This window comes from Pelophylax lessonae, assembly GCF_965119305.1.
Source record: "Pelophylax lessonae genome assembly, chromosome: 2".
NCBI classification, from domain to species: Eukaryota; Metazoa; Chordata; class Amphibia; order Anura; family Ranidae; genus Pelophylax; species Pelophylax lessonae.
In genome coordinates, this window is record NC_138769.1 from 576,551,161 (window position 1) to 576,563,971 (window position 12,811).

The window sequence follows — 12,811 nt, forward strand, 5'->3', positions numbered from 1 at the left end:
TTTTTCTTCTAAATAAATCATTAGTAAGATATCACCTGGAATGTACAGTTCAATTTTGGGCACCAGTTCACATAAAGGATATCTGTGAACTGGAGAAGGTGCAGAGAAGGGCAACCAAACTGATAAGAAGCATGGAGGAGCTCAGCTATGACGAAAGATTAGAATAACTGAATTTATTCTCTCTTAGGGCTCTTTCACACAGGCGGACCGTTCAGATCCGCCTGTCCGTTTTTTGGCGGATCTGAACGGTCCCCCCATGCATCCCTATGGGGCATCGGATGTCAGCGGAGACATGTCCGCTGACATCCTATCCGATCCGTCAAATCTGGACGGATGGAAACCCTATTTTCCTATTTTTTTGGGAAAAAGTAATTTTCTAGCAAAAAAAAGATTATATTTACATTTATATGAGAAGTGTCAGAATAGGCTTGGGAAGCAAGTGGGTAATGATTCCCTGTTAGAAGAGTTTAAGACCTGTTATAGCTGGAAATTATTGTAACAAAATAATTAATATATATGGGTAGAGTGGCATCTGAATATAAAAAAATTTTAGTTCTACATCAATAATAATATAATTAGATATATTTTCATTAATAAATAGTTTGTCAACCTGGAGTTCCAGTATGAATATGATCAGGATTGGAGATAATTCATATTCTCAATTAATTATCTATACATTGATCTGCCGGCACTAACTTACAGTAAGAGGAAGAACGTCCGTGGTCGGGTCCGGAGCTGAGCAGCAGGCGGCTGGTGTGCTGAGGCTGAGCGCGCTGGTCTGAGACTGCGAGGGCGGGGCCCGGCTCCAGAAGAAACCGCCACCCACGCTACGCCGTGACTGGACAGGCACAGGCCAACCCCCGCCATGTTCGCCCAATCACAGGGTGCCCGCTGTCCATCCTGAGCCTGAAGATGGCGGCTGGAGCAGGGAGACATCGTTAGGAAAAATAAAGGTCAGACGGCCCCTCCAGCCTCCCCATGCTCCCCCACTGGCTGGGACAAGTCCCGGCAGAGTAAGTTAGCCGGGACAAGGTCCTATTTGGCATCAAAAATGGGACAGTTGGCAGCTATGTGATAAATACCCTTGCAAACTTTGCAAAAAAACAAGGATTCGTGGTTTGCCTATGGTGCAATAAATATACAAACTGGCCAACTGTGTCAATGGTTTTTCTTATGCCGTCCCTAAGTTTACCAGCAAAATGCCTGATACATGTGCATAGCATAAGTTGTACTTAGGTGACAATATGGGAGACAAAAGACAATAAAATGCTTTTTGAAGGAAGGTTGTGAAAATAATATTTGTCGGGGTGAAAATTCCTATCAGTATCTATTACATATTGAAAGCTGTACAATGTAATATCAACATCATATTTAAAGCATTACCCTTTTTATTGTGTTTTAGAAAGGATATGTTCCCTACAGAGATAGTAAGATGACCCGAATCCTCCAGGACTCCTTGGGCGGAAATTGCAGGACAACCATGTTTATCTGCTGTTCTCCATCTAGCTACAATGATGCAGAAACAAAGTCAACACTTATGTTTGGTCAAAGGTAACAGAATGCCAAAATAAACTGTGTTGTTTGATAGCAGGGCTGTATGTCTGACTACATTCTTTAAAGCCAAAGAGCAGCAAGTGATGTTTTGGTTTTCAATGAATGGTGAAGAGTATGAACTTTTATGTTTTTATTGCTGTCTCTGACCCCATTGGGGAAGGTTAAAGTAGAGCTAAACCTTTTTTTTACATTTTGGGTAGAGTAAGGAAAGGTAATGCAGCGGGATCCATTGGGGCCCCCCAGGTCACCAGAACTATTGTTCCCTTGGAAGATTTCTCCTCTATTACTGTTCTGGGGACAGCCCAACATTTGGGATTTTCTATTACTTTTACTTTTGATGATAATGGTAAACAGGACAAGTACAGGGAGTGAATCTCCCTAACAGAGTCTCAGACATAATAAAAACTGACAGGTATGACAAACGGACAATGTCCCAATGGGGCGGTAACCATGGACATATAAATAGCCAGTGCCAAGTCCTAATTTCCTCTGAAAAACTGACAGGTGTTCTAATCCTTCTCCACTCTATCCAAAACTTAAAAAAAAAGTTTTACTTTTACTTATCCATTACCCTCACCTCCTTTTCTTTTGTAACCAGATAACAGTGATAAATGTATTTCCTTTACAATATGACCAGTTTTTATCTAATGCCACTAATAATTCTGAAACATATGCAGTGTTCAAAGGACAATCATTAACCACTTACGGACCACCCACCGTGTATTTACGTCAGAACTTTGAGGTTAAATACCGAGGTTATGACAGCAGATAGCTGCCATAACCCTGTTTTTTTTTTATAACGGTGGGAGGTCCGCTTTAACATAAGGGTGGTCCCAGCGGCGGATTAATTGTATCCCCCCCCCCCCGCCACTTACTTTAATTTTTCCCGCTTACCAGACCTGCCCGAAGCGGGGAAAACGATCCAGAACGCTGTCCCCTCAGGCAGGGAGTCGAGTGAGGGCAAGATGGCCTTGGAGGACCTGAGTGACGTCATACGTCGCTTCCTGGCAACGGATTTAAAGAGCCCATTTTTTTCATCATGAAAAAAATTACTTTTTTTTTCTTTTTTAGTATAGATGTCCTTAGTGTCTTTTTGACCCCAGATATCACATTAAAGAGGTCCTGTCATGCTTATTTCTATTACAAGGGATGTTTACATTCCTTGTAATAGGAATAAAAGCGGTCAAAATGTTTTTTCTTTTTAAAAAAGTTAAAATAAATAGAAGAAAAAATGAAAGCGCCCCGTCCCCGTTACCTCGTGCGCAAGAAGCAAATGCATACGCAAGTCGCGCCCACATATGTAAACGGTGTTCAAACCACACATGTGTGGTGTTGCCACTATCGTTAGAGCGAGAGCAATCATTTGAGCCCTAGACCTCCTCTGTAACTCTAAACTGGTAACCTGTAGACATTTTTAAAATGTCATCTATGGGGATTTTTAATTACCAATGTTTGTCGCCATTCCACGAGCATGCACAATTTTGAAGCATGACATGTTGGGTATCTATTTACTTGGCCTAACATTATCTTTCACATTATAGAAAAAAATTGGGCTAACTTTACTGTTTTCTTATTTTTAAATAAAAAAAAAGTGTATTTGTTCCAAAAAATTGTGTTTGTAAGACCGCTGGGCAAATACGGTGTAATAAAAAATATTGCAATGATCTCCATTTTATTCTTTAGAGTCTCTGCTAAAAAAATATATAATGTTTAGGGGTTCTAAGTAATATTCTAGCAAAAACAAATGATTTTAACTTGTAAGCAACAAGTGTCAGAAAAAGGCCCGGTCCAGAAGCTGTTAACTGTTTGGGAGATTCACGATGCTTAAACCTGCAATGTCATCTATGTCCATATTATCTGTACAATTTTCAGGTTGAAATTGAGTATTGTAGCCCACAAATGATAGCCAATTCATGATTATTGAAAGCAAAATTATACACAAAATTTTCTTATAGATTTTCCCACTTTTTAAATATAGTCCTTATGTTTTACCTATTTCTTCAGTGACACAAGAGAATAATGCTATGAGCTGCAAATTTCCAACCCGGTCAGTGTTTTTTTTCTTCTGACAGTGGTGTACTGAGCTCATTTGTTGTGATTTTTCTTAATCTAGATACACTTTTAATAACTGCCTGTACTTATAGAGGTGTAGGATGGTAATCTACTGCCTGGGCTAAAGGTGTTCAAATTAGTAATCATTGTTTGGTTGTGGTATCTTGTCCTTTCAATCTAAGCCTTCTGATATCATTGTGTTCTTTCAGTAGAAATAATACTGTGATAAAGAATGTTTATTATAAAACTCTCTATAGGGCTAAGACCATCAAGAACACTGCATCAGTCAACCTGGAGCTGACAGCAGAGCAGTGGAAGAAGAAGTATGAGAAGGAGAAGGAGAAGAACAAGACAATGAAAGAGACCATCCAAAAGCTGGAGGCTGAACTCAGTCGCTGGAGGAATGGTAAGTATTAGCCTCTTTAAAAAAACAAAACAAAAAAAAAAAAAAAAAACATTATTATTAAAAGATTGCAGAGAAAATACAAATGGCCATACTTCACTATGTATGCTTTTTCTGTACAACAATAAAGAAATGGCAATCTGTTCATACATATGTGCTGTCATTCCATACATGCATTGCACCTTCTCCAGTGAACCTTGATTTTACAAAACATGCTGTATAGGAAGGTAAAGGGTGGAGGGGTGAACATTTGAAAGCTATTATAGCTATTTCTAGACCTAAGAGGAGATGCAGGCTCTAGTATGTTGATGAGGTGAATTATTATTGAGCATAGATATGTTTTACAAGTCATTGTAATATGATGAAGTAGGAAAATAAAGGGGTCATGAAGTACATGTTAGTAGGTAAACCTTTCGATGATTGCTGTGACCTCACTCAGAAGTCTAAAATTTTGGGGCAGTAGAAATAGTGAAGCAAAGGGCCAATATAATTCCAAATATAAGTGGAGGGCATAAAGGATGATAAGGACCCTGTCATATCATGTCAGAAGTTTATAGCCTGATATGCATTACTGATAGGGGATCAATGGGCAAAGTGTATAGTTGTGTCAGTCTGTGCATAGGAGAAGCTAATCTTAAGGTTCTTTTTACATTTCTAAGAAAAAAAATAGTAGCGAGTCTTCTGATCATGGGGAGGTTGACAGGGGATAATGTACCAAAAGGACTGGTTTCTGTGCACACTTTATCAAAGAATGTCAATGGGTGCAAAAATGTCCCAAAAGATAGTAGGGAAAAGAGCAAGTGATATAGCTGTAAAGTTCTCCAAAACCCAAATGGTGTAAAGGTAGGGTATTTATTAATTTCTGATATCGTAGGCCATGAAGGGAAAATATTAAAGTGTGGTTAAGTGTCTTTCTGGCATTCGTCATGTTTTGAAAGACCTGAACTGTCAGTCTGAGCAAAAATTTCTGGTTGCCTTTAAGAAAATAGGGCGGTGATGGCAAGAGTGAGAGATATTAAAAGGAGGAATGTGTAAGGAATACATATAAACTGATCCCCATAGTAGGGCAATCATGTATGTGTTTAGGTAGATCTTCAGCACACCGTGGAAGATTGTGAAGCAGGATAGAGTTTATTGCTCATTCTATGTCTACCAACTGTTTATTTGTGTCTGCAGTTGACTAAAATGATACAATGCATGATTTAACCACTTCCCGCCCGCCCTATTACAAATTGACGGCGGGAATGTGGTTGTGTTATCCTGACCGGACGTCATATGATGGCGGCAGGATAACACAGCTCTGGGCGCCCCCCGAGGGCGCGCAGAGCGGCGATCGGTGATGCGAGGTGTCAGCCTGACACCCTGCATCACCGATCTCGGTAAAGAGCCTCTGACGGAGGCTCTTTACCATGTGATCAGCCGTGTCCAATCACGGCTGGTCACATAGTAAATAGGAACAGCCGTTGATCGGCTTTCCTTAGTTCGTGCCTGACAGGCACGAGCAAAGGAGCGCCGATCGGCGGCTCCCCTGACAGGGGGGGGGGGGTCAGCACTGGTAATCAGATCATTGATTACCAGTGCAGACCCTCGGGGGGGGGGGATGCCACTAGATCCACCAGGGATGCCCACTATGACCCCAGGGATGCCCACTATGACCCCAGGGATGCCCACTATGGCCACCAGGGATGGAAATCAGAGCTCAGGGAGCCCCCCATTGCCCTCCCCATCAGTGATGCCCACCAGTGTCCTCCCTATCAGTGCTGCCCACAAGTGCCCATCATTGCTATCCTTTAGTGTCGCCCACCAGTGCCCATTATTGCCCACCAGTGCCGCCTATCAGTGCCCATCAGTGCCGCCCATCAGTGCCACCCATCAGTGCCCATCAGTGCCCACCAGTGCCGCCTATCAGTGCCCATTAGTGCCCGTCAGTGCCACCTATCAGTGCCCATCAGTGCCACCTATCAGTGTCCATCAATGCCGCCTATCAGTGCCCAGCAGTGCCACCTATCAGTGCCCACCAATGCTGCATATCTGTGCTACCTATCAGTGCCGCATATCAGTGACGCCTATCAGTGCCGCCTATCAGTGCCACCCCATCAGTGCCACCCCATCAGTGCCACCAAATCAGTGCCTCCTCATCAGTGCCTGTCAGTGCAGTCTCATCAGTGCTCATCAGTGCAGGAAAAAACTTATTTATTTACAAAATTGTATAACATAAACAAAAAAACTTTTTTTTTTTCAAACTTTTCGGTATTTTTTTATTTGTTTCGCAAAAAGTAAAAATCGCACAGGTGATCAAATACCACCAAAAGAAAGCTCTATTTGTGGGGGGAAAATGACATAAATTTGGTGTAGGTACAGTGTTGCATGACCGCGCAATTGTCATTCAAATTGCAACAGCGCTAAAAGGAGAAAATTGGCCTGGGCAGGAAGGGAGGGAAGTGCCCTGTATTAAAGTGGTTAAAGAAATGTCTAGGAGACCAAGACCTCCTGTATATTTTGGCATGTGGAGAATAGTGTGGTAAAGCCTGGCCAGTTTGTGCGTCCATATGAATTTCAGAAACATAGTTATAGTAGTACAGAACACTGTGTGTATACATATAGGTAGGGCTTGCAGAAGGTATACCATTTTGGGTATATATATATCTTTTTAATATCGCAACTGCCAAACCATAAGAAAATACCCTGAATCCATTTGTTATTTTGTAATTGTTTCAATAGTGTGAAAAATTTAGAGGATAGATTTAGGTTTTTTTTTTTAATCCAAAAATATTTTTATTGAGAAAATAAAGGCAAACAGGAAAATGAACAAAGAAGGGACAAAGTGGAGAAGTCACACAATATAGCATAAATGGGATAACATTTACATGTCAAAGTATACAGAAAAAACAGTGGTTCAGAATTAGTGCAACAGAATCCTTATGCCTGCTGTGTTACTTAACCACTTAAGCCCCGGAGGATTTGGCTGCTAAACGACCAGAGGGTATTTTGCGATTCGGCACTGCGTGACTTTAACGGACAATTGCGCAGTCGTGCGACGCTGTACCTAAACAAATTTGGCGTCCTTTTTTTCCCACAAACAGAGCTTTCTTTTGGCGGTATTTGATCACCTGTGCGATTTTTTGATCACGCGCTATAAACAAAAAAAGAGCGTAAATTTTGCAAAAATAGCAATATTTTTCCCTTTTTTTTATATGAAATTCCCCCCCAAAAAAATGTAAAAATCAAAATTTTTTTATATTTTCGGCCAATTTGTTTTATGCTACCTATGTTTGGTAAAAAAAATCGCAAAAAGCGTATTTTGATTGGTTTGCGCAAAAGTTATTGCGTTTACTAACAAAGGGAAAGATTTTTGTCATTTTTGTTGTTTTTTTTTTAACGCGTAATGGCGGCGATCTGCGATTTTTTTTTCGGTACTGCGACATTGCGGCGGACAGATCGGACCCTTGACTGACATTTTTGACACTTTTGGGGTTACCAGTGACATTTCTACAGTAATCAGTGCTATATATATGCACTGTTACTGTAAAAATACACTGGTAGTGAAGGGGTTAACTTTATTTGAGAGGGAGGGGCTGTGTGTGTCCCTAGGGGCGTGATTCTAACTGTGATTGGCTGTGGCTTCAACTGTATGCAGAGTGATCAATGGATCTACATAGTAGATCCATGTGATCATCTCTCATACAGAGAGGAGAATGACAGGCAGCTTGTTTACACACGCGCGGGGGGGTCCGTGACCACGCGGGAGCGGGAGCGCGCCTCCGGCGGCGCGCGCTCGCTCCCTAAACCCTCACAGGCGAGCGACGTAGACCTACGTCACTTTGCCTGTGAGGGGCTGACCGCCGCCGTAGATAGTCGTGCGGCGGTCGGCAAGTGGTTAATTACCAGCTTATAAATGCATACGTGAATAAGGTTAGCCTGTGGACTGTCAGTCCACCTTACAATAACCATATAACCTTCATCATTCTTGAAAAAGTTGTCAAAACTCCAAAAATATCAAGTAGCACATAAAAGAAAAAAAAAGAAATAAAAGAATCAGCTGCAGAAAAGAGAGAAAGATAGCAACAGAAAAAAAGCACGGTATAAAGAAAGAAGAAGAAAGGAATAGGCGAGAGTCCCCCAGATGTCCAAAAAGATCGACAGGTTAAACTAAGCCTGCATGATTCTACTAATAAGTAGTTGTGCCGGTGCCAATCCTGGACAGTCCAACCAGTCTTGCCAAATTGCATAACATTTCTTGACTGCATTCCTATGACGATAAGCTAGTTGTTCCCTCAATAAAATTGTGTTGACACATGACACCCATTGTGCGACCGTGGGGCTCATCCAATAACTGGCGATCAGTTTCCTAGCCAGATACAGCAACTGCTGTATCATGGTATATGTGCCCGGTGAGTATGGTTCCGGATCCAGTACGCCCAATAGGCATACTAGAGGGTCAACAGGTATGGTAGTATGGGCTACTTGCGAGACACATCGCATAACCTGCATCCAGTATCTAACCAGTTTCGGGGCATCGCCACAGGAGATGTATGAAATCGCCTCTATGTTGGTTACACTTTAAGCAGAGAGGCGAATCCCTCCGGCCCCATTTAAACATAAATACTGGCGTGCGGTATGTCCTATGAAGGATAAAAAGTAGAGAGATTTCATGAGAAGTGGATAAAGACATATTAGGGAGTATTTCCAAGGCCTGATCCCACTGGTCCCCATCCATGGCGCCCAGATCCATCTCCCAGGCTGTCCTACATTTCAAGGATGCCGGGTCCTGTATGCATGAGAGAAGCCATTGGTATCTGAGGGAAATCAATCCCCTTTTCTCCTGAGCCCTAACCACAGTGTCTATTATTGTCGGGTTGGCCCTATAAAACGGAGACATGCGACGCTGCGCCTGTATCGCATGCCGCAGTTGGAGATAGTGGTAGAAATGTTGGCAAGGAAGCTGAAAATCCAATTTAAAGACAGTGCCTACAAACAGTTGAGCGATAAAAATTATGGCCACTTCTCTCCACCCCAGGGAGTCTCGTAGCTTAGCAATCTCCGGGTATAATGGGTTGTCCCACAGCGGTGTGCAATCAAGAAAGTCCACCATTTTAGATAATGTCTTCAACTCTCCCCATATCCGACGCAACAAAACGAAGGTCCGCGCCGAGCCCGGCAGGGTAGGGAGACCCATCTCCAGATGGGATGCTGCAGACAAACAAGGATTCGCAAGAGTCAACAGTGTGGTCTGGGGATCCGCTGAGTCCACAGCTCCCCACCCCGCTAAACGCTGTAATTGGGCAGCCAGGAAATACATCCTGGGCTGAGGGACCACCAAGCCCCCCTTATCCTTCAGGAATTGAAGAGTGGATAATTTAATTCTAGTCTGCTGCCTCCTCCAGACAAGGTCCCGAAACTGGGACTTCACCTGTTTAAACCATCGCTGCAGGATCCACACATGCGAATTGTGAAAAATGTATAATAATTGAGGTGCCCAGATCATTTTTATCAAGTTCACTCTGCCTACAACAGACAGGGGAAGTTTGCACAAGCAGCGGCTGTTGGCACGTTGTTTATCCAGAAGAGGCAGCAGGTTCAAACTAAAGTATTGCGAGGGGTCAGGGGAGACCATCACCCCCAAATATCTAAATCGGTCATCTATATGGAGGCGATGCAGTGCCGGCAAAGACGTGGTTTATTAACTTTAGTATTGTCAGGGCTGGGCTTGCAGCAGCTCTCTTCTCTGTGCTCAGCTGTCGGATAATTGTTAACACTCATTGTTTCCTCAGTGGTTCACCTGGTTATCATTATCTGCTCATCAGTCCTGTCTACAGCCAGCCCCTTCTGGCTTTTTAAACTGTCTTGTTCATTCCTTTCGTGCCTTCACCTGGTCAAGATATCTTGAGTGTCTCTGCTGTGTTCCTGTTAAAGACTTTGCCTGACTGACATCGATTCTGGTTCCTGATCTTGACCTGCTGCTTCTGACTACACTGATTTCTGGCTCCCTGATCACTGGCTATTTTGATTTCCCGTTTTGGCTTCTGAATCCTGGCTTATGTTTTGACTACGTTCCTGATCTGAACTATTTTTACTATTACATTTAAGGTGTGATTTGTACTGCAATTTCTGTCTCAACCTGATTTATGGTTTCTGACGTTAGGCGAAGGTCATTTATTCAGAAAATGTATGCAATCTACCCAGTGGTAATATTCTTTCCAGATTGAATGAGCAGGATCACTGCATGGATCGGTTTGCCATAGTGTTACCGTCACTTATGATTCGTACTGCTCACCTGGATCCTCTCACTATAGCTGTTCCAGTACATTCAGTGTTGCAGGCCATCCCTGCTGCTGCTCCAGTCTCTGTACAGGCACCCGCCTCAAATGTTACCTCTGTAAGAGGTATGTCTGGTTCCGCTCTGCTTCCCCAGCGTTTTGGGGGCGAACAAGTTCAATGCAGAGGGTTTCTCAACCAGGTTGGGATATACTTTGAGATGCTGCCCCAGGCATTTCCCTCGGACAGAAGCAAAGTAGACTTCATTCTTTCTTTGCTTTCTGATAGAGTCTTGGCCTGGGCAAACCCTCTATGGGAGATGCAAAAACCCATTGTCCGGAGCTACCCTGAGTTTGTGGCTTCCTTTAAAAGGGTATTTGACATTCCTGCTCGCTCCACTTCTGCTGCCAAAAGCCTCATGTCAATCAAACAGAGTATGAGAACTGTTGCCGATTACGCCATTGAATTATGTACTCTGGCAGCAGAGGTTGCTTGGAACAATGAGTCCCTGGTGACTGCTTTTTTCTCATAGTCTCTCAGGTAACATTAAAGATGAGATAGCATCCCGAGACATACCTACGGATCTGGAGAAGTTAATCACGTTTGCCATTCTTATTGATAGACTCTGAGAGAGACCTTCCTTTAAGGAGCGCTTGCTGAAGCCTCCTGGGCATTTGGCTCAGAGATTTGCATTCCCACCCATGCCTTCCTCACCTCCCAGGCCTCCTGGTACCGAGTCCACCAGTGAAATGGAGCCCATGCAGTTGAGTTTCACACACCTCTCTGCTGAAAAGAGAGCCTGTAGAAGGAGGAAGAGATTGTGCCATTACTGTGACCAAGCAGGTCACTTTTTGAAGTCTTCCCAGATCCCAGATCCTATATCATTTATTTACAAAAAGTAAGGGTACCAATACTGAACCTGACTACGCTATTGAGTTCCATACTCTGGCAGCAGAGGTTGATTGGAACAATGAAACTCTTGTGGCTGCATTTTCCCATGGCCTCTCTGATAACATTAAAGATTAAATTGCAGCTTGATATTTACCTGGGAGCCTTAAGGAGTTGATTTCGTTTTCCATTCTCGTTGATACCAGACTCCGAGAGACCTTCCTTTAAGAAACGCTTGCGAAGGACTCCTGGACATTTGGCTCCAAGCTTTGCATTCCCAGCCATGGCTCCCTCACCTCCCATGCCTTCTGGGCCCAAGTCCTCTCCCGAAGTAGAGCCCATGCAGCTGGGTTTTACACGTCTCTCTGTCAAAGAGAGGGCCTTTAGGAGAAGGGAAAGGTTGTGCCTTTACTGTGGCCAAGCAGGTAACTTATTAATGACTTGTCCAACCCGTCTGGGAAATGCCCGCACCTAAGGTCCTGTAGGGGACAAACCTTAGGAGGCATTATTGTGTCCCCAGCTATCCTGAAGGATAAGCCTCTGGTTACCCTTTCTTGGTCTGAGTTGTCCATCGATTGACAGGCTCTAATCGATTCTGGGGGTGCAGACCTGTTCATAAACAGTGCCTTTGTGTGTAAGCACTCAATTTTGCTGCAGCTTCGTGCCACTTCACTTGCCATTGAAGCCATTGATGGGAGAGCTTTACAGCTTGCCCATGTGACTCATGAGACTGCTCCGTTGACCATGGCCATAGGGGCTCTGCACCATGAGATAATCCAATTTCAAGTAATTTCCTTATCTCGTTACCCGGTGGTCATTGGTTATCCTTGACTACAGAGGCACAATCACCCTTTTGATTGGCATTGTGCTGAGGTTCTTTTCTGGTCGCCACAATGCAGTAAGACATGTTTTCAAAAAGTGGTTAAGGTCTTGGGCACCTCTTCACTTTCCTCCTTGTCAGAGGAGTACCTTGAATTTAGCAATGTCCTTGACAAAGGTAAAGCCGGTAGTTTGCCTCCACACCGGTCATATGATTTCGCAATCGACCTTCAAGCTGTTGCCATGCCCCCCTTTGTCTGTCTTGGAGGATAAAGCCATGGAGGATTATGTTCCCGATTCACTTTCTTGAGGGTTCATCTGCAAGTCCTTGTCTCCTAGCGGTGCTGGCTTCTTCTTTGTGAAAAAGAAGTGTGGTGAACTGAGACCTTGTATCAATTTATAGGGGTCTCAATCGCATCACAATTTGGAAAGCTTATCCAATTCTATTGATTACAGAATTATTTGACCGCCTCAAGGGAGCCACTGTTTTCACTAAGCTTGATGTGAGAGGGGCATACAATCTTGTGATGATCAAGGAGGGTGACGATGCCGTTTGGTCTCTGCAAAGTTTTTCAGGAATACATCAACGATGTCCTCCGAGATATGTTGCAGCAATGTGTGGTGGTTTATCTCAACGATATTCTCATATATTCAAAATCCCTAGAGAGCCACCACACAGATGTCTCACATGTGCTACAGAGGTTGAGAGATAATAAACCTGTAATGTATTTTACATTGGAGAAGTGTGAGTTCAATCGTGAACAGGTTACATTTCTGGGTTATGTTATTTCTACTACTGATTTTATTGATGAACCCAGAGAAACTATCTGCAGTTCTACA

The 12,811-nt window shown here is 43.3% G+C and overlaps 1 protein-coding gene across 3 annotated transcripts in view; it reads left to right on the forward strand.

Moving 5' to 3' along the window:
* KIF5A (kinesin family member 5A) overlaps positions 1 to 12,811 on the forward strand; it is a 250,881-nt gene that overhangs the window by 163,097 nt on the left and 74,973 nt on the right. For all 3 annotated transcript variants that reach the window (XM_082246229.1, XM_082246231.1, XM_082246230.1), the window contains exons 10-11: positions 1,403 to 1,551; positions 3,864 to 4,012. In XM_082246229.1, coding sequence (XP_082102355.1) covers positions 1,403 to 1,551; positions 3,864 to 4,012 — 298 coding nt within the window. The remainder of the gene's footprint in view (positions 1 to 1,402; positions 1,552 to 3,863; positions 4,013 to 12,811) is intronic.